General features: G+C 47.8%; 1 protein-coding gene and 1 pseudogene across 7 annotated transcripts in view; both read right to left on the reverse strand.

The window, feature by feature from the left end:
• Nucleotides 1–22,887, reverse strand: part of Ranbp16 (Ran-binding protein 16) — a 180,261-nt gene that overhangs the window by 139,850 nt on the left and 17,524 nt on the right. For 4 of the 7 annotated variants that reach the window (XM_075877168.1, XM_075877165.1, XM_075877163.1 and 1 more), the window contains 6 exons: nt 6,208–6,301; nt 5,891–6,132; nt 5,624–5,776; nt 5,240–5,560; nt 5,022–5,168; nt 3,386–3,415 (listed from right to left, as the gene is read on the reverse strand). In XM_075877168.1, the coding sequence (XP_075733283.1) occupies nt 3,386–3,415; nt 5,022–5,168; nt 5,240–5,560; nt 5,624–5,776; nt 5,891–6,132; nt 6,208–6,211 (897 nt within the window). In that variant the 5' untranslated portion in view covers nt 6,212–6,301. The remainder of the gene's footprint in view (nt 1–3,385; nt 3,416–5,021; nt 5,169–5,239; nt 5,561–5,623; nt 5,777–5,890; nt 6,133–6,207; nt 6,302–22,887) is intronic. The other 3 variants (XM_037427078.2, XM_075877166.1, XM_075877164.1) reach the window with 2 other exon arrangements.
• LOC119162081 (uncharacterized) lies at nt 11,201–15,167 on the reverse strand (annotated as a pseudogene).

Here is a 22,887-nt window from a genome sequence, read left to right on the forward strand (position 1 = left end):
GTGCAGCAGATACAGTACTAATAATGTTTTTGAATAACAGCTTTTTGACAAAGAACTTTTCAGAGTACCACCAATACTTTCATCTCGCCTGTTATAAAGATGTGTGAACTATTAAAAGTGCACTGTCGAGGCAGCGTCGACCTTTGCACTGCTATGCATTGCGGAAAGGTGTTTGTAGTCTCCGATTGAAGCGATCCTTTCAGCAAACTATTCCGACTATCACCACTTTGGTACTCCGATGTCATCATCACACAATACTTCTTCCTGTCATCTATCAGAAGTTTTTCACGACTTGGCGGGATTTTTTGAAGTAGTCAGGTGCACTAACTGAACTGAGTAATACTCGATCATTGTCAATGCTATGGTGTACACATCAGCCATTACTAACGTCCCCGAAAAACAATCTTTCACATAAAATAACAAAATTATCATAGAAGACTTTGGTGTCTACCTTCCTTTAAAGAGACCGACAACTAATTTCTCTCAACCCAATCGTTGTGGTGCAATAACAAGCTCACCTTTTACAATGTTTGTAGCTATAGTAGTTAATCCCAAAAGCAAGTGGTCATTTCATGACCAGTATTTTTTTACCTGGAAATCCCCTAAACTTAGATGTCCTCCAGCAACACTTCGAAGCGTAGTGACGCTGATAGCCCTCCTTGCATTATGCTCAGATTTCCCATTAAAGAAAGTGTTTGAAACTGGGATTAAACAACTTCACAATCACATTTTCGACCACTATGGAATGTAAAAAGCAGGCATAATAAGTTTTCTAAACACTCGTCATCACGTGAAATCTCGTTACCCATCGCCAGATAGGCATTCACGGCCTCTGCGAATAATTATGGTGATGTGTTTCAAGAAGCAAGGCCATCAGGTAGTTTTGGTACTTTTCCAACACGTCAGAAGATGATGCTAAGCCTTCAGCTAACTAAGTTCATGCTACCGCTCTAAGCATCGGGCTATACATCGAGTGGAGGTGAAGTGCTACTATTCTGTTCAATGCAAATGAACGCATATCTGGACATTTTATTTTGAAGGAGATTGCAATAAAAGTATGCTCAATTTCAACACTAATACAGAAACAATTAATAGCATACACCCGTAAAAGGTCAGGTGGTAGGTACAAGGGCAAGTTCACTTTTTTGCTGCCAGAGACATCGAAAGTAATTCTGAGAGCAGAAAAAAATACGAATACAGGTTTCATGCAAAAACCAGGGTTCGTTTTAGACAATCCCTCTTTAAGTAGGGTAATCTCAACTCGTATTTTGAGCGCTTGTCGGACCCTGTGGATACCAGGTAATTTTGAAATTTGATACAAAGTCTATACAAAGCACAAATTCATTACATTTGAGTAAAGCGTCAGCTGTGTAGTATGAATCTCAAGACTGATGACTAATTACTGTAAAACTAAAAAAACATTTAGCTTTTTTTTAAGTCTTCACAATCACAGGCAACAAGCTTTTTCGGGCTCTCTGGAGATAACATGCGCGTGTATGAAATTATTGCTTTATACATGATTGCCGCTATTGATAAATGATGCACAAGAAAACATTGTAACAATGGAACCACAATTGTACACATATGGGTTTCGTACTTCAGAACATAACTGTTCCTTTTAGCACACACATAAAGTGAGTTTTTAGTGTCTCTGCCTAACTGTGAATGCTAAAATTACCAAAGGTAATTGCTAGTGAAGATAACGATGCGAAAGGCTGCAGAGGATACAGGTTAGGTGAGGTCCTATTTACCGCATCTGTAAAAAGCTAACAACAGTTCGAAGGAAAGCAACATGGAAGTAATCAATTGCTTTTCAGTCTCTTCTGAATTTTCTTGGAAAGGCAATTCACCAATCATCAATTACATTTATGATAGAAATAACCCCAATAGTAGTAGGTTAACTTCTCCAGAAATATGTTCAAGTATCAGTGATATGAAGTTACAACTGCAGCACATCTTACGAAATGCAAGCAAATGTAATGATCACTATATAAACTGGAAAAATTTGCATTTACCTCTGTATCAGCAAATCTATTGTCATTTACAACGATTGACATTCGTTAGAAATGTCATTTGTTTGCTGTCACACGGGAAAACTAATGCCATTTGATGAAAATGATATTTTCTGTCGAATAAGTTTCCGAAACACATTTGCATTCGATTTCGGACCGAATGAGTAGTCTCGACGCTAGTGACTTTTAGAGAGATGACTGTTGACCTATGTATACGAAACTTTTGTCATTTGTAAATAGCTTATTCTTTACTAGATCAACTTATTACTGGTTTGATGACATAAAGGCACGCGCGATAGTTTCTAAAAAAAAAACTACTCACAACTACAGCGCCTGGACACCGGCCATGTTTGATTTTTGCTGTGTGGTCGTTGTTGCCTGTATTGCGGATGTTGATCGTGCAAGCGAACGTGCTGGGGTTACCAAAGTGGTGACTACACGAAATTGCTGCCATCGTCACATTTATGCAGTCGGGACGTCAGTCGTGCGCCCCACTTGAGCTGACTGTACCGAAATGCCCGGTCGTGCATATCGTCGGCCATGTTGGTTTTGGAGTGTGCAATGCAGTTGTGGCAAGTTGCATAAAACGGCTGCATTTATATTCTAGGAGCATCTTTTTACCCATAAAAATTATTTTTGTGGATACATGCATGTTGCATGCAAGTTTTAGTATATTTTTATTTCTCCCAAATTTCACGGCTCAGGAGGGCTAAGGCGATGGTCATCATTTCAAAATGACATTTGTTTTTATCATGTGACACCACGCAGATAAAATGACATTTGGTCTGCTTAATGTCATTTGTTGCAAATGACCTTAGATTTGCCACGTGACAGCGTTATTAGTCAGTCGTTCTCATGCTGATTTACCTATACATGTCAACTTAATTGTATATTTTCAGAACCAAGTTTTTCCCCCTGTCTTTCCTCCCTTATGATATTCTGTACCTCTCATGAAAAATCTCATGAAAATACACTAATATTCAGGCAACTCTTTCCGAAGCATGTAATCCTGTTAGAAAATTTTAGTATTTTAACCAGACCAGTTACACATATTTGAACATGGAGAGGGACCTCGAAAAATTCCAGGCCACGCTACTATAGGAATACATGGGATTGTGTCCTAGAAAGTTTTGATGTTCCCTGTACATGCACTTAGATGTTAACACAAGATATTTTTCATATACTTGAACCTGCACATGCACTTAGATGATAAGACAAGCTGATTCTGCACCACTTATACTGCAAGAGACGAAACTTTTGTGGCCTAAAGGCCAGCTTCGACGATTTTTGACCATTTTCTGTTCCTGCTATCAGGCATGTAAGTCCAGAGTAAGGGCCTCGTCAGGAGACATACGAGTCTCCTTTAGCCTTACCTCGTGGACATATCTCTTCTGTATATCTGTCTGAAACAAACAAATTGAAATTGAAAAATTGAAATGTGAAAGTAATGGGGGTTCTATGTTCCTCAGGCGCTCCTGCCATGGACCTCATAGTAAAAGACACATCAAACTCCAATATTAAGTAAGCATGAAAGCACAACACCAAAACCAAAACCAAGATGAACAATAGTCTTGGTGTGACATGTCATAAGTTAGAAAACCAAAAACTCGTGCAAGGCATGCTGGTCCCGTCAGCACCGAGTATGAAAACTGTAAAAGCTGCGAAGAAAAGATGCTCAGTGGATAGGTGACCATGCCACACCATGTCCGTGACTGACTGTGTCACGTGCACAAGCTCCTCGGAGCCGTCCGACAATGACAGCTGCTACTCAGACGCATTTGGAGGTCAATGAGCATGGTCGTTCCTCTTCTATGAAGCGCAACAGCTTTTCATATATAATGGCCTTTTTGTGCATAACGTCGCCAGGTGGCACCATGTGCCTAAGCCATCCAAGCTTGAGACTGCGGCGATGGGTATGTAAAATGCTCATGCTAAGAAGCTTGACATCAAACTAAGGTTTTTTAATATTGTCATAGAAATGGGAGCATAAGTATATGAAGTAAGTACTGTTGGACATGACATCGATAAGATCGATTATTAATATCAGCCAACTACGGACCTTTCTTTTTTTACACCGTGCAGCTTACCGTATACAGATAGACGTGGTGACGAATATTGTATTCATCACAGAGAGTGCTTCAGGGTGTTAAACGTTCGCACATGTCCACCTTTCAACCGGCAAGGTATTACCGTACTTTCCGTGAGGTAAGCTGGCAGCACTAGCTAAAACACTACCATGGAGACCAAGTGTAATCATCAGCTGCGAGTGTTTAGTCGTTGTTATGGTGAATATACAGCAAATCACGTGCAGTCCACAATGCAATACCGCTTGCCACCCATCAGACACCCAACCACATGCAAAAGAAAATCACACGCTCAACCAGGAAAGCACCGGCCAAACGCACAATATTCACAGCAGACAAACAGATGCTGCAGTGGCAACTCAGTTCTGTCACTTGATGCCGTGCAGAAATCAACGTCACATGCACAATGTTGCCAATAATTCTGGCAAGCCAGGTGAGCATTTGGAGGCAATCTATAAAATTCAGCAATTTCGTATACATGGCAGAAACGTGCAAATGAATGTACCCAGTGAATTTTTCATCTAGATCTATTGACCTTGAAAAATCGCCGGAGTTTATCTTTAAGGGCCACCTCTTTGATAAAACCGGTGGCTGCTCCATTAAATGTACCAAGATTGGCAGTCTCAAGTTACAATGAACACCACATGCTCAGGACCAACCCTCATTACACTAAAAAAGATCCCTACCACCACTGACCGTCAAGTTTAGTATAATGGTGCTTCACAGAAGACATGGAGTTGCAGCTGCTGGCACAAGGCACAGCACACAGTGAGAGTCAAAAAGTTATTTGGATAACAAAGCGGGCAGGAAATATGTCATAACATGATTATTTAACCACAGTAGCGATATGGAAGACAATGGCAGTGACAACTAGCCAACATTGTATAAATTAAAAAAAGCCAGAAACAAGTTTCAATAACCTCACCTGGAGACTTGTCACAGTAAACTTGGCAATAAGAGCAATTGTTTCAGGATATGTTTCCACTTTGACCAGTTCTCCAAGCTGGTAGTTTGATTTCAACCTAGCAAGAAGCCGACAAAACTCATGGTAGCTGTTTGGATCCGAAAGGCTCTGTAAATATGCACATTTGTCAGTGACAGGTGTCGGCAAATGGTCTACATAGCTCTTTAGTATGTACCCACCTGGGGATTTTCCAGGATGTGCTTAACACCAGTGACCAACTGGGATAAAAATTTAGCTCGCTCAGCATTGTTGAACAGTGACCGGCGCACTGATGCAATCTGCACCAGGCAAGTAAGTACCAGTGGGCTAAGGTTGACTGGGAGAGAGTGGAACAAGTCAAAAAAAAGCTGCAATGTATTATAGTCAAGAAAGGCAGGCCTCCAGCCTGTTGGAATTTGAACAGTGCAGAGGTCATCCGAAGACTCATCTGGGCTTGTGCCAATGAAGTCAAAGCTGAGGCAGTTGTGTGCCAATCGCAGCAGATGGCTCATCAGTTGCTGCTGCAAAGTACCAGCAAACAATAATTAGCAGTTCTAAGCTACCGCTGTAGACACTATACACACCTGTGTATCATCACTGAATGTCATTTGAGCTTTCCACGATTCCAGTGCTCTCCTTAGTAAATCACACCCCAATTGAAAAATGTCGTAAAGCTGGCTGTCGCGAAAGGATGACGCAATTTTGCGCTGTTTGGTGAGACTCCGATTTGCTTCAGCCTGAAACGAAAGCATTCTTTGTGTCAAAACCATCAAAATGTAAGCTGCTTAACTTTTGTTCATATTGGCAGCAGGAAAATTGATTGCCTGACCAGTTTTTTAATAAATGCTCACCTCAGTAACATGATTCATCTCGGATGTTAGCTGTGATAGCAGCTGGACACCAACCACGCAGTACTCAACTGATCCTTGCAAGAAGGACTGCACTTGGCGGATGACACTACGGAAAACAAAATCTTCCTTGTCGGAGTCAAACCAACCCAATTTGGTAAGTCGTGCAAAAAGCTGCACCAAAGCCTGGGTCACAAATGCAGCGCTTTTCGGTCTTTGCCACAGGTAAGACAAGATGTAGTTCCCTGTGCAGGAGTGAAGGCATTGAATGAACATGATAAAAAATCACACAACCAACATTCCTTATGAGTGTCACTTACGCATTTCTAATCGCTGCTGCAAGCTGAGAGATCCAGGGTGTTTCGAAACAAGCTTGTTCAGTGTAGTGGCTGCCAGCAGCTGCACGTAAGAGTTCTGCAAGAAAAACAAGACTGCACACTAAGTTCACTTTCAGGTAATACTTGGGAAAAAGCTTACATAAATACTTGTACATTTTATAATAATTTCATTATTGCCATGTTTGTTGCAGCCAAGAATTTAGAGCTGACAATTGAACAACCATGCACTGAACTCTTGAAAGCTTTCATAAGGCATGAAAAGATTTAAAGCAATTTATTTCCTTTAAATTGTTTTTTCTTTCAGATTTATTTTCTCACTTTTTTTATTTATTGAGATGCTTCTTTACACAGTGTCATGGCTGTTTGTTCATCATACTAGATGTAAGTTCAACTTCTTCCTCCTCCCTCTCTCTAGAGCTTTCATCATCGATGTATGGCTGCCTTTCTGAAAGAATATACTCTTCTATGCAATATCAGTCTTCCAAGTTTTCATCTTCACTTCGACTTGCATATTCATTTTGAAAGGGACCTCCTTGGATTTGCTCTTCTTTGACCTCTTGCCCCTAGATCTCTTGCACCTTTCAAGGCTTTGAGGTGCTCTAAAAATTATTTTGCAATAAATTAATTTTAAAAAAGAACTGTACCACATTGCATAAATGCTACACACTTTTTAGAATACCCGGAAAGCTGTACTTCCTGGTCCCGAGTATACAAGCCTAAACTGCACACACAGTTGTCAATAACCAATGATATCAAAATACTACAAACTAGGATTGTTAAAAGAGCACTGACATAAAATTTCAAGATTGAGATGTGCCCATCATTCGATCGCTTGGTATGCATAGGTCTTCTTGGCCAAATTTGAACGGCATCCGTCTCGTGGAATTTGTTTTAATTCGATGTCAAACAGCATAGAAAACCTCAGGAGAAAAAACGAAAAATAGACAGCCCTGCGACATCGGCACTAGGGCTACGTGTTCAGTGTGATACATTCCACAAATACCACCCTGAATGATGATGCCCTAGTAGCGATGACGTGTACGGACAGAGTGTTATCATGGCGCTGACTGGCGCTGCAGCAACGCACTCGCTCATCCCGTCTGATCTTCGTTGTACCGGTTTGAATGATTTCGTGAAATTATCAAGATAAAAACCACCTTTAGAAGAACGGGGAAGGAAAAGAGCATGTATAAACGTGTGCTTGTCAGTCAGCATGCCGGTAAATCGTTGTGAGTAGCAGTTGAGTTGCAGTCGTCTAGTTTGAAGCACAGAAAAAGCGCAGTTTGTCTTTTCATATCACATATGTGTTACACATCACCACGACCACAAGCCATCAAAAGTGGAACAGCGTATAGTCAGTTATCATTGCTAAGAAGTAACACACAGGTATCGTTGAATTTTAGTTTATCTGTATACTTTGCGTCCACGTTAAAGTAGTAATACAGTGTTAACCACGAGAGGCTGGATAGGTGGGGCCATTTAGAGGTGCAAAAAAGAACCTGGCAAGCAGGAAATTCTATTTATCCGCTGATGCTCATTCGCGATAGCTATACTGCATTGACCCCTCTGCGTATACCTGAATGCTTTGCACGCCGAAACACACCAATATAGCTAACTGAGACACACAAGCGAACATGGCTGAAGCGTGCATCTTCGGGCACCCCTGCAGTCCTGTTTGGAATGGTGTCCATTTCAGAATCACTGTTCTGCAAAAGGTCGATCGAAGCAAAAATTATTTGCAACGTCGCGAATCGCGGTGATTCCAAGCTCCAGACTATCGTATTGAACCCGTGTCGACACTTTGTACGGCGACGACAGCAATGCAGGTGACAAGGCATGACTGAATGTGTCCGCCTAGCAGACGAAATGTTTGCGGAGCTGCTGAGCCTGACATCACTCTTTTCTGTGGAGAAGTGGTCAGCTGTGACGTGATCTGGAAGTGACCGCGAGGTAGCGCCACTGCTGCTGCTTCCGGTGCTAAAAATGGTGGGATTGCCGGCCGTTTTGAATCGTGCTAGATACCAGTTATATAAATTAATAAAACTGATAGTTGTTCATCCCTCAGTTGCGTTTCAGGTCGCGAATCGCTGCTACGGGGTCTATAGCAACTCGCTGACGCAAAAATCTTGGCACGAGTAAATTTGATGTCAGTGCTCCTTTAAGAAGGCTTTGCAAAGAAGAATAGAGGTATTTATAACTAGACATTACAAGTAATAAACAAGGAGGAGCATGAAAAAGCCAGGTACTCATCGTCTTTGCTGGCCGCAAGTGATGTTTATTTTTACAATGAAAGCAGTCAAGTGCAGTACCAATGGTGCTACTAATCAAGCATAAGTGAAAGCTTGGACTTTTACGTTGTTTGTGGCAGCTAAGGGGTCAACAGTCCTTTAATGAAACTTCGGGGAGGAATAAAAATTCTAACAAAACTGCCAGAAATATGGCACCTGGGATACAAAGGATTAATTACAAGTTGTCTTCTTTTATGCAGGCATTATTTACTGCTGACAGTTACTCAAGAGCCATTTTCAACAGACCTTTTTCCAGTGAGGAGTTCCATCTCCAGGTATATTAGATGTAATAATATAAACACTAAGAGCTGAATCAGGGAGTGGAATTATTATTTTGCAAGCACCTATACACAATTTTATCTTTTATTCATGACAGGTACCATCTAGGGCTTTTAGACAAATAATTTATGTTTTGAGAGACATGACATGAAATTAACAAGGTCATGGAATGCAAATACATTCATACAGCCCTTTTCATGCATGATTCTACTGTCATCATAATCCCCATCACCAGCCTGACTACGTCCGCTGTAGAACAAAGGCCTCTCCCATGTTCTGCCAGTCGGTCTTGTGCTTGCTGCTGCCAATTTATACCCGCAAACTTCTTAATCTCATCTGCCCACCTAACCTTCTGTCTCCCCCTAACCCGCTTCCCTTCTCTGGGAATCCAGTGAGTTACCCTTAATGACCACTGTCTATCCTGCCTACACGCTACGTGCTCAGCCCATGTCCATTTCTTCTTCTTGATTTCAACTACGATGTCCCTGACCCACTCGGCTCTCTTGTCTGTTAAGGTTACACTTATTATTTTCGTTATAATTGTTTGCTGCGCCGTCATAAATTTAAGTTGAAGCCTTTTTGTAAGTCTCCATGTTTCTGCTCCGTAGCTAAGTACAGGCAAGATGCAGCTGTTACATACCTTCCTACTGAGGGATAGTGGCAATCTACCAGTCATGATTTGAGAGTGCTTGCCAAATGTGCTCCACCCCATTCTTATTCTTCTAGTTACTTCAATCTCGTGGTTTGGCTCCGCGGTTATTACCTGCCCTAAGTAGACATAGTCTTTTACAACTTAAAGTGCACTATTACCTATCTCGAAGCGCTGCTCTTTTCCGAGGTTGTTGTACATTACTTTCGTTTTCTGCAGATTCATTTTAAGACCCACCTTTCTGCTCTCCTTGTCTAACTCCGTAATCATCAGTTGCAATTCGTTCCCCGAGTTACTGAGCAATGAAATGTCATCAACGAAGCCCACGTTACCAAGGCACTCTCCATGAATTCTTATCCCTAACTCTTCCCACTCAGGCCTCTGAAAACCTCCCGTAAGCACACGGTAAATAGCATTGGCGAGATTGTATCCCCTTGCCTTACACCCTTCTTGATTAGTATTTTGTTGCTTTCTTTATCGAGCACTATGGTGGCAGTTAATCCCCTGTAGATTTCTTCCAGGATGTTTATTTATGCTTCGTCGATGCCCTGATTCCGCAGTGTCTGCATGACTGCTGATATTTCTACTGAATCAAACACCTGCTCGTAACCTATGGCGGCTATGTATAGTGGTTGATTGTATTCCGAGCATTTTTCTATTACCTGATTGATAGTATAAATGTGGCAGATTCTTGAGTAGCTTGTTCGAAATCCTGCTTGTTCCTTTAGTTGATTGAAATCTAATGTCTTAATTCTGTTAGCGATTACCTTTGTAAATAGCTTGTATATAGAAGAATGCTAGGATTATCTTACTACATAAAGGAGATGACAAGGACTTGAAGAATTACAAGCCGATCAGCTTGCTCTCCATCGTATACAAGCTATTCTACTGTAATACTGTTTATTTAGTTGCTATAGAGACCAAGTGGTAATGTAAACAACCCAACACGGAGGCACCTTGTTCACCCATAAACCCATAAAATAGTGAATACAGTTGAATCCCATTACAACGAAGTCTGCTACAATAAAATTTCCACCACAACATTCCACTTCAACTAACTTTTCGCCAGTACTACCACATAAGGAAAAGAAACTTGCCTAGAAATGCCACAAAATTTCACTACCAACTTGGCCATTTCTCATTGGCTCACGATTTCCTGAGCAGTGCGGCTGCATCACAACACTTGTTGCTTCATCGGAGACACGTTTTTTTGCAGCACATCACAATAAGTTTTTTGCCATTGAGATGCTTAGCAACAGATCACCCATCCACTTTGATGCCAGTGGGTTTAAGACACCTGTGGCCCACGGCAGAATTGTTCCGAAACTCCTGCTATGTTCTTGACGCAGCATTCAAAACAAAACTACCACTTGTCTTCGCAAGCCATGCGATTGTGAATGACAACAAAGGGACACACGTGGCCAGCGCACAAATATGTTCTTGATGCAGCGCTCAAAATGAAACTCCTGCTTCTCTTCACTAGCCCTGCGATCGTGAATGACAACAAAGGCGCCCACGTGGCCAGCGCACACCTAATCTAAGCGTAATTAAAAATTTTGCCCCAACCGCTGCGAACACAAATGCGGTAGTATCGACATGATCATGGGCGACCATGAAAATATGTGCGAATCCAACACACACCGACTGAAACCAATGCTGCTTGCTGCAATGCTGCACACAAAACCAACCAATGCGTTCACAGATAGTAATCATGCAGTTCTGAAGACATGCGCTTGGGCAGTGCACATAGATTGAAAAAGATTTTGATATGTGGGGTTTAACGTCCCAAAACCACCATATGATTATGAGAGACGCCGTAGTGGAGGGCTCCAGAAATTTCGACCACCTGGGGTTCTTTAACGTGTACCCGAATTTGAGCACGCGGGCCTACAGCAAGTCTGAGCACACACGCCACGCCCAATGACCTGCTGCACAGCCCAGAGGTGTAGCTGGTCGTAGCTTTTCGCGACTGCCTTGAGCCGCGATGAGATTGTTCTTGATATTGCTTCCTCTGGGTGTTTTATGCAGTCCCACAAGATGTGCGTGTGATCTGCCGTCTCCCTACGGCAGATTTTGCACTTGTTGGTCGGATATATCTCACACTGTGGGGAGACGTGTGATATCTTCCACATGGTATGGGCATGGTATGGGCATGGTATGGGCATGTCCGAAAAATCCCCACCTACCCCCTTCCCCTACCCCTTCCCTAGAGGCATGGGAGACTGCCCTCCTCAACTGCTCATCACTAGAGTCTCAACGGGCTCTGGTGAGAAGGGCGCGAGTAGGGGCCTCGTCATGCGGTGTCCCGGATTAAGGACGCCGACCATGTAGCGGGGTCATGCTTTGGCGCCGTACCTTTCTCTTTTATAATAAATGTTTTTCATCATCATCATCTCAGGGTACGTGCGGTGCATCAGTGCTGGGCTCGGTAGTGATCTGGTCTGAAGCTGTCTCAGTAGTACGGCCTCCGCTCGACCCAGCCGCAGGTGCGGGAATGGGAAAGTCCTGCGAGCAATGCGGTAGGCTTTCGTGATGTCGTTGTAGTCCGTCATGCGGTCTTTGGCTTCGAACCCTGTTGGATGGTCTGTCGCTGGGACGCGGTTGGTTAGCGCTCGCGCCGCTGCGTCTGCCATCTCGTAGTGGCTGTCATTGCGTTCCGACGCGTCGCCCACGTGCACCGGGAACCACTCAATTCTTATTTTTCTGTCTTGAAGTGTGGCTGCACGCGATATACGCTCAGCCTCTCTACAGATTTGGCCTTTGGCGAAGTTTCACACCGGATGTCTAGAGTCACTAATCACCGTGTGGCAGGTTGTGTCGGCGATGGCCACCTCCTCCGCTTGTTCCGCTCTGGAATTTTTCACGCTCGCTGCCGTCCTTGTTGCGCTGGTCGACGCCTCAATGACGACCAGTGCAAATGCGTTCTGTTGGTATTGTGCCGCGACTACGTACCTTGCGTGCGCGTCGTTGGCGTGCAGGTCGATGATAGCCGTGGCCCTCACCGCCCTTCTTCCCTCGTTGTACTCCGTATTCATGTTCTTTGGAATGGGGTCAGTTCTAATCTGGTGCCGGACCTCTTCGGCGACGGGGAGCTTCATCTCTGTTTAGCTCGGGCATCTTATTCCCAGATCCTCCTGTATCTTCCTACCGGCTTTGGTCGTGGACAGCCACTCCAGTTGAGCGGTTCGTTGCGCTTCGGCTATTTCCTCGAGCGTGTTGTGTATCCCGAGCTGTAAGAGGCGGGTCGTACTCGTGTACTCAAACAGGCCCAGCGCCATCTTTTACACTCTTCTGATGATGGGGTTGATATTGATGCGTTCGTGTTGCAGCCATCTGTGGTAGGCTGCAACATACGCGACATGACTGATGATGAAGGATTGTATGAGCCTGATCAGGCTCTCCTCTCTCATGCCTGCCCTCCGGGACACGACTCGTTTGAGGAGTCGCGTCGCGTTGGCCGCCTTAACCGTGAGACGGGTGATGGTGTCACCATTTCTTCTGTGTTTCTCGATGACCACGCCAAGAATTCCGATGTTACCAACTTCGGGGATCCTTTTACCGGATTTGGTAAAGATTCAGATTTTTTCGTCTTCGCGTTGTCTGGTCTTGCCTCTGCCGTTGTTGGCCGATGGAAGCACTAGCAGCTCCAGTTTACTCGGCTAGCATCTTAGTTCGGAGCCTTCCAGTGGTCTTCTATCGCGTCTACGGTGGCTTGTAGCCCGCCCTCGATGTAGGCGTCGTTGCCACGAGTCACCCATAGCGTGATATCATCTGCGTAGATGGTGTGCCTGACGTGTTCGATATCCGCGAGCTTCTCTGTCACTCCAATCATTACCAGGTTGAACAGCATTGGCGAGGTGACCGACCCCTGCGATGTGCCAGTGCTCTCTAGCTTTTTCTCTTGCGTCTATAGATTGCCTGCTTGCAGTTCGGTGGTCCTGTCTGTGATGAAGTACTTAATATAGTTGTAAGATCTTTCCCCCATGTTGAGTTTGGAGACTTGAGACAGGATCGCCGAGTGTTTCACCTTGTCGAAGGCGCTCTGCAGGTCGAGCCCCAGAATTGTTTTGTTATTGCGGGCGCTGCCGCCACCGTCAATGATTTGGTATTTGAACTGCAGCATCGCGTCCTGAGTGCTGAGGTGCTAACTGAAGCCGATTAATGCTGCTGGATACATCCCTTCCTTTTCCAGGTAGTCTTGCCACTTGTTGAGAAGGACGTGCTCCCGCACCTTGCCCACGCAGGATGTGAGCGAGATGGGCCATAGATTGTCTGTATCAGGTGGCTTCTTCAACTCGGGAATCGGAATGGTCTTGGCTGTCTTCCACTGCTTTGGCAGTGCGCCCTCTCTCCAGCACTTGTTGAAGTATTTTGCTAGGTTCTCAATCGAGCCATCGTCGAGGTTTTTGAGTGCCTTGTTCGTGACAAGGTCTAGGCCAGCCACCGACCGGCTGTTGAGGTCAAACAGGGCCGCGCGGACCTCCTCGACGTCGATATCACGATCAAACTTCACGTTGGGTAGGCCGCCATACGGCGCGTGTTTTTCGGTGGGGGTACTTGGCAGGTATTTGTCGTTGATGCACCTGATGACTTCATCGCGTCGTGCGCCGAGACTGCATGATGTATGAGCTTGGCGAGCCTGTCCCTTTGGTGCGACTTGGTTTTGGTTTCGTCGAGCAGATGCGGCAGCAGGTTCCACGTCTTCCCGTTGTGCATCTGCCCATCTGCCGCGTTGCAGATCTCGTCCCACTGTTGCGCATATAGCGGTCAGCAGTGATCTTCAATCGCACGGTTGAGCTCTGCTACCTTTTTCCTCAGCTTGCGGTTTAGCCGCTGTTTTTTCCATTGATTGAATGTAGACTGTTTGGCTTCGATTATATGCGCTAGCCGGCTGTCTACTTTGTCGATCTCCGCATCCGTTTCAATTTCTTTGGTCGTGTCACGTACAATCTTGGTGATTCGGCCGCCCACGAGTCGATGTCTTCGATCTCGTTGTCATCCTTTCTCCCCTGGTTTTTGGTGTCTCGGAAGGCATCCCAGTCTATCCATTTGTGTGTTCTGTTGCTGGTGTTGTGTTCCGGTATGCCGGTCGGTTCCCCGTGTTTCTCCACGTGATCGCACCCCGAACATTATTCTTGACGAACGCGAGGTCCGGAGTGGTGTCGCGGGACACGGAGTTGCCCATTCTCGTCGGATGCGTCAGATCCGTGATGAGGGTAAAGTTGAGTTCCATGGCGTCTTGGTACAGGTCACGGCCCTTTCCTGTGTACTTGTAGCCCCAGGTTGGGTTCATGGCATTAAAATCGCCAAACGCGATCAGCGTGTTGTGACCCGCTGCGGTGCTTGCTCTTTGCAACGATGTCTTGAATCTCTTTTCTTTTTGGTGGGTTGCTGTACACATTGAGCAGAAACAGGCTTCCCATTCTCTTCTTGCCCGGGATGATTTCTGTGAGAGTGTGCTCAATTTTGATAGTGTTGTGGCGCACGTGTTCAACGAACGTGAGTCTCTTCCTGACCAGGGTGCACAGGCCTCTACCGTCAGGCAAGCCCTTTTGCACTCTGTAACCAGGGAGTGTCGTGTCGGTGAGTGTCTCTTGTAATCGTGTCACGTCCGGCTTGCACGCGGTGCGTGCGATGTACTGCTGGATGAATGACTTTTTCCTTTCAAAGCCGCGACAGTTCCACTGCCACACCGTTACGCCTGTTGCTCATGAGCTGGAGGCCATGATTGCGTTTGCGTGTACGGTGTTTCTTGGTCCAGTGGCTGTAGTGTGAAGAGCACTCTTGTCAGGATTTCCTGACAAGAGTGCATTTAGGGATGAGCAGCAAAGGACAGTGCTCTACAGCAACTCCTTACAAGCGGACGAAATTCATCAGCCACTCGTTTTTGCATGCGCGACGGGCTACTATACAAGTAGAACTATTCTATTACAGGTTCGCGCAATCTTCCGGTAGTCCCGAAGAGTCTCCACTTTTCAAATTTGAGAGCCATGCATGACGATCTAACATCTGCTAATTTAGGAGCAACGAGAACTCTCTACCGCCTTCAAGAAAGGTTTTACTGGCCGAGGATGCATCAGGCTACGCAGCAATATTGTCACGTGCTTGCTCAAGAAAGACGATGGCAGTTGTGCATGTGCTATGAAGGACTATGAAATGGACGAAAAAGAACTCGCTTGCGCATTCTATTAAAAAGACCGACCTGCTTCTGCTGTCTCAATCTCTGCGGCAAGACCTCTGTTTTGGCGTCGTGACACTGGTGGAGGTGCTGGAGCCAACAACCTGATGCAGGACAGTCTTGCTCGGGCCCGTTCACCTAGTCCAAAGACTCAGCCCCTCGTCACGACTCCGGTGCACCGATTCAGTCGGCGCCTGCTAGGCCTAAGTCCGGAGTCCGCACCTTTTCCGCCTCTTTCCAGCATGGCAGCTCCTACAACATCCACGGTTATCCTTCTATCGCAGACCACCCTTCCCTCGCAGGTGACTCTTGAACATCCTCGCATTCCTGAAGTTTTCCATGAGTAAGAGTACAAGGATGTTGAGGACTGGCTCGAACAGTCCGAACGGGTAGCTGTTTCCAACCACTGGAGCGAACAGCACAAACTTGGCCGTGCATATTTCGCACTCGAAAATAGCGCTCGCACGTGGTACGAGGACTGCGAGGCTACATTCCAATCTTGGGAAGATTTCCGTCGAAAGCTCCTCGCTACATTTTTGAACTCTGACTAACGGGACTGCGCACAGCAACTGATTGAGGCCCGCGTGCAAAAACCCAACGAAACAGCCACCATGTACACAGAGGGTATGATCCGTCTGTTTCAACGAGCTGACCCTGACATGCCCGAGGCGAAGAAGGTGCGTCACCTAATGCAGGGTGTTAAGGAACCAGTGCTTGCGGGCCTCGTACGAAATCCACCTACAACAGTAGATGAATTCATAAGAAAGGCAACTGTCATCGAGCGCGCACTGCAACAACAATGCCGACACTCTGACCGCCTGCCGAACCACAAGGCAGTAAGTACTGCAGCTCAGAACACTGTCATATGCGAAAGTTCCCTGCGGCAAATGATTATGGAAATACTGCATGAGGAACTTCGGGCCCTCTGCGTTCCCCCTACCCAACCGTGTCGTATGCGAAAGTTCCCTGGGACAAATGATTATGGAAATACTGCATGAGGAACTTCGGGAACTTCGGGCCCTCTGCGTTCCCCCTACCCAACCGTTTCGTATGCGAAAGTTCCCTGGGACAAATGATTATGGAAATACTGCATGAGGAACTTCGGGCCCTCTGCGTTCCCCCTACCCAACCGCATGTCGCATCTGTTGCCGAAATCGTCCGCCAGGAGTTGAGGCAAGCCGTTACACCACCCGCCCCAAGTCCTGAGTCACATCCAGCAAGCTATGCATGCTGATGTAGTCCATCGTCCTCCACCGTCATTTGTGGCAATGCCCTTCCAGCCACGACACGCTGCCGTACCTTGGTGGCAACGGGATTCTACGAGACGACCACCAGTTCGCCGAACTGACTTATGGCGCATGGCTGACCGTCAACCTATTTGCTTTCGCTGCGGAGAACCCGGCCACATTGCCTGCTATTGCCGTCATGGCGATTCCGGGTTCGGGAACTTTTTTCGTCCTACTTCTTTCCGCTCTGAAGACTGTCGTGCCCACGATGACATCAACTGTCACCTGGCCAAGCAACTCCACTGCGTCGCAGGCGATCTCCATCACCTGCGCGTCACCGTGACTTCCCTCAGAGCTACGCGGACGTCACCAGAGGTTGTTCGCCTAGCCCGCGCCGGGGAAACTAACTGCTACGACCTCCGGGGGCAAGGTTGCCAATCGTCGAGACACCGAAAAGTTCCCCCTATAATATAGAACGGAGACAGTCAAAACTGTTATCTGAGACCAGGTAGGAGCGTAGGCCTAGCTAGCAAAATCAGCGACAGTCCGGGCCGAGCGTCTCGTGCTTAGCACTGACAGTGTGTGTGCCGAGATTTGCATGACCCACTACATTCATCGTTACATATTTCCCCCTCGCTGAAGATGGTGCCAAGTAAGTGTTCTAAGGTGTCGTGAGGACAAGTGGTTCGTGATATGGTTTGAGGCGATTCACATGTACGATTTCGCGGCCTCGGCGACGCAGGTCCACAGTGGCCGTGAGGGGTTCGATGAGGTAGTTAACAGCGGAAGTTCGTTCTATGACGTGATAAGGTCCATGGTACCTGCTCACAAACTTTGTAGAGGTACCAGAAGCAGCACTGGGGGGCACCCACAGCCAAACAAGAGAGTTGGGCGAAAATTGGTAGTTGGATTGTCCATCGTCGTGACGAAATTTCTGTAGCCCTTGTTCTTGTGTTGTAAGGGTGCGAGCTAATTGCCGACATTCTTCCTCATACCACGCGGCTTCGGAAACTGGTGTGCCTTCGGATGAGTTGGGTCGATAGGGGAGAATGGTGTCAATTGGAGACGATGGTTCTCGACCATAAAGTAAAAAGAATGGAGAAAAGCCTGTCGTCGCTTGAGGTGCCGTGTTGTAAGCGTACGTTACGTAAGGAAGGATAAGATCCCAGTTGGTGTGGTCGGAGGCGACATACATAGAAAGCATGTCGCCAAGAGTACGGTTGAAACGCTCGGTCAGGCCATTTGTTTGTGGGCGATATGCGGTAGTACAGCGGTGAATTACATGGCATTCTGCAAGAAGTTCTCGAATAACATCCGCGAGAAAGACGCGGCCTCGGTCACTCAAAAGTTCACGTGGAGCGCCGTGACGCAGAACAAAACGTTGCAGCAGGAAAGACGCAACGTCACGTGCCGTCGCGGCTGGTAGAGCGGCCGTTTCTGCATATCTTGTGAGATGGTCGATCGCTACAATAATCCAGCGATTCCCAGCTGATGTATATGGTAGAGGACCATAAAGGTCTATTCCAACCCGGTCGAATGGTCGCACTGGGCACGGTAATGGCTGCATTGGTGCAGTAGGACGGCTAGGATTGTGCTTGCGGCGTTGGCACTCTGTGCAAGATCGAATGTACTTTTGAACGAATGTGTACATGCCGCGCCAATAAAACCGAAAACGTAGCCTGGCGTAGGTTTTAAACAAACCGGCGTGCGCACACTGCGGATCAGCATGGAAAGCAGCACATATGCTGGCGCGGAGATGCCTGGGTATGACGAGTAGCCATTTGCGACCGTCAGGGTGGTAGTTGCGGCGATAAAGTATTCCATCACGGATGGCGAAGTGAGAGGCTTGTCGGTGTAGCGCTCGAGATGGCGGGTGGGCGAATGTTTCAGATAGGTAATCCATCAGAGACGCAATCCACGAATCTTGGCGCTGCTCCGCAGCCATGTTGATGGGTCCTGATAGTGGAAGGAAGTTGTCTTGGATGGAGACACTCGCAATATCAGTAGAAACAGGCGAACGCGAAAGAGCGTCGGCATCGGCGTGCTTCTGGCCTGAGCAATAAATGACGCGGATGTCGTACTCTTGGAGTCGTAAAGCCCATCGTGCCAAGCGTCCTAAGGGATCTTTGAGGGAGGATAACCAGCAGAGCGCGTGGTGGTCGGTAACAACATCGAAAGGGCGGCCGTACAGATAAGGCCGAAATTTTGTAATGGCCCAGATAATCGCTAGGCATTCTTTCTCAGTTACCGAATAATTTGCTTCTGTTCTTGTAAGAGTGCGGCTCGCGTACGCAACAACATATTCTTGGTAACCAGGCCTTCGTTGGGCGAGTACAGCGCCAAGACCGACACCGCTAGCATCTGTGTGGATTTCTGTGGGAGCGCTTGAATCAAAATGACGCAGTATGGGTGGTGTTGTAAGCAGTTCACGGAGCTTCGCAAAGGCACTGTCGCAAGCTGGAGACGCAGATAGATTGCGGTCTCCCTGAAGTAGGTCTGTCAGAGGCGCCATGATCGAGGCGAAATCTCGGACGAAGCGGCGGAAGTATGAGCAAAGCCCAATGAAACTACGCAGCTGCTTGAGAGACGCGGGCCTCGGGAACTCGCGAACAGCACGTAGCTTAGCGGGGTCAGGAAGAACGCCGTTCTTCGACACGACGTGTCCGAGAATGGTCAGCTTGCGCGCTCCAAAGTGACACTTCTTCAAGTTGAGTTGGAGGCCTGCTGCAGAGAGGCAGCGTAGAACCTGTTCCAAACGACGAAGGTGCGTGGGAAAATCGGGCGAGAATACCACTACATCGTCTAAGTAGCACAAACACATGTTCCATTTGAGGCCTCGTAGGATAGTGTCCATCATGCGCTCAAATGTTGCCGGCGCATTGCATAGCCCGAATGGCATCACGTTAAATTTGTATAAGCCGTCTGGTGTAACAAATGCAGTTTTTGGCCTATCATCCAGATTCATGGGCACTTGCCAGTACCCAGAGCGTAGATCAAAGGAAGAAAAGAACTCTGCGCCTTGTAAAGAGTCGAGGGCGTCATCAATTCGAGGCAAAGGATAAACATCCTTTCGTGTTATTTTGTTTAGGCGACGATAATCTACGCAAAAGCGTATCTTGCCATCCTTCTTTTTAACTAAAACAACCGGCGACGCCCAAGGACTGTTTGACAGTTGAACGACGCCTCGCTTTAGCATGTCACCTACTTGTTCATCGATTATACGGCGTTCAGTCGGCGAAACACGGTATGGTCGCTGCCGTAGTGGTGGGTGATTACCTGTGTCGATCTGGTGGCATACGGTAGATGTGCGACCTAAAGTAGCGCTGTGACTGTCAAAAGATGGTCGAAACTTGTCAAGGAGGCTCAAAAGCTCACACCTCTGTTGTGGGTTTAGGCCTTCGTCGATGACACGGTTGAAAATGTCGGTAGTGGAAGGGTCATTCACGGAACTACAGGAGAGGGCGCTGACTTCCGATGATTCATCAGGAACGTCAAGTGTAGCGATGGTTTCGAATGATTCTATCGAACCAATACGTTCGCCTCGAAGTAGCGTAATCGTGAATGGGAACGGATTCTCCACAGGCACGTTGGTCACACCACCTTGAAGAGTAACGAGAGCGGTTGGGAGCGGTGATAGGTGGCGATGAACGAAAGCAGCGGAAGGCGTGAAAAATGCGGTAGCGTCGACGACGGTGGAACACGACACAGGTGCGAAGACAGTAGCGCGTGGAGGGATTTGGGTGTCGTCACTAATGACCAACTTCGCGTCGGAAGGGCGATCGTGCACTGGTAGCGCATCACCATGGGGACAAAAGGCGACTTCGGCACGGGCGCAATCAATGACGGCTTGGTGATGGGAGAGAAAGTCTCAACCTAAAATGATGTCATGAGAACAGTGCGGGAGTACTACGAACTGCACTGTGTAGGGCACTCCTTGAATTACAAGTCTGGCAGTACACGCGGCCACAGGCTGCACAGGCTGTGCAGTGGCAGTATGAAGACATGAACCCAAGTAAGGCGTTGTCACTTTTCGAATTGAACGGCAAACTTTTTCGGCGATGACAGAAATTGCGGCACCAGTATCAATAAGGGCAAGTACGGGTACACCTTCAAGAACGGCATTAATTACATTCGGCGGCGAACGAAGAGGGCTTGTGCTTTGCGACGAGGACGCAGTTCTTGCCTCGGGAACTGCGTCATTTAGTTTTCCGCGTCGATTGTAGGGGGGCGTCGGCGCATCGGGGAGGGCGAGCGTTGACGTGGAGAAGAAGATCGGCGATCAGGACCTGGTCGGTGGCTTGGACGAGGAGCGTACAATTCGGGGTCTGGGGTGTATTGAGTGTATGTGTAATCGTTCTCATATGGACGTACGTTTTCACGTGAGTGGAGTGGGCGGCGGCGGCACAGACATGCGACGTGCCCAGGTAGACCACACGAAAAGCAGATCGGTCGGTTGTCGGCAGTGCGCCATGGATTAGGGACTCGGCGAACTGGAGAGAGAGAGAGAATAAACTTTATTGGGTTCCAGCATGCGGGATTCCCTCCGGCCGCGCAGGGCGTGGGGTTCACCCTATCTCACGTTACACTAGAAGTCCTAATGTCACGCGGGCCTAGACCTCAAGGCCTTCGTGCCCCGTCGCCGCTCGGGTTACTGAGGGTGTCCCCCTTTCGCCTTTGCAGCGCCAGTGCGACCTCGAGCTGCCGGACGGCCCTTCGCTGGTCTTCTGGGTCCGTAGACCCCACACGCTGTTCTACTTGCGGCGGTAACACCGGACCGTCCGCGCTGTCTGCGTCACATCCCCAGAGTATGTGAGCCAGGGTGGCTCTCGCGCTCGCGCACACACTGCACATTTCACTCACGTAGAGTTCGGGGCACACGTGTCGCGCTAGCGATGGGGTCAGCACAGTCTCGGTTTGGAGCTGGCGCAACCTCACCACCTCCCACCGGGTAAGATCCCTGTGCGGAGGCGGGAAGCCACGCCGTTGCTCCCTGTACCACGCGAGGATGTCGCCGTAATCGAGCAGCTGCTCCTCGCCTTCTTCTTTGGTCGCCGTCGTGTCTTCGGAGGCGGGCGCGGCCGCGGTCCGGCACGTGGCGAGACCACGGGCCGCGGCATCCGCCTCCTCGTTGCGGTTCGGAGATCCTGGTATCAGGTCCCTACCCATGTGAGCCGGGAACCATTTTAGCGTCAGCCTCGACTTGGACTCGTCGCTTGCCAACGCCCTAGCAGCCGCCCCGCACACGGCTCCGCGCGAGAAGCTACGGCGAACTGGAGGTCGTGGCGGCTGGGCGGCATAAACAGGAGCAGGCTGTGGAGGCGGCGCTTGGAACGTCTGTGGTCGTGGTCGTGCTGCTGCTTCGGCGTACGTCAATGGTGCATTGACTGGTGGCACCAGCTGCTGAGGAAGGACCTCAGACACTTCATCTCGTATAATAGTCCGTAGAGTAGGGCTAAGCGGTGCACTGTGCTCCGGTAGGCCAGAGATGAGCGAGAGTTGGCGGGCAACTTCTTTGCGCACGAAATCTTTGATCTGCGAGAGGAGGATGGGGTCTTGCGAGGGAGTTAAGCCGGACATCGATTCCTGATGTGGGACAGCACGGCGGGTGACGAGACGTTGCCGGCGGAGCTCATCATAGCTTTGGCAGAGCTCGGTAACTTGGGCGACAGTAGCAGGGCTTTTTGAAATGAGCATTTGGAAAGCGTCCTCGTCAATACCCTTAAAAATATGCTTGATGCGGTCCACCTCTGTCACGTTCACATCGACGCGTTTGCACAAGTCAATGACGTCTTCTATGTAACTTGTAAAGTTCTCACCAGGCAGTTGAGATCTCGACTGAAGGCGCTGCTCCGCACGAAGTTTGCGGACAGAAGGACGACCAAAGACTTCGCTGAACTTTGCTTTGAATGCTGTCCAGGTGGGAACGTCGGTCTCATGGTTCCGAAGCCATAAGTGGGCAATGCCACTGAGATAAATGCCGACAGTGGCCAGTCTCGTGGCTTCGTCCCATTTGTTCAAGACACTCACGAGTTCGTAAGTAGC

Source organism: Rhipicephalus microplus, chromosome X (assembly GCF_043290135.1).
Source record: "Rhipicephalus microplus isolate Deutch F79 chromosome X, USDA_Rmic, whole genome shotgun sequence".
NCBI lineage: Eukaryota > Metazoa > Arthropoda > Arachnida > Ixodida > Ixodidae > Rhipicephalus > Rhipicephalus microplus.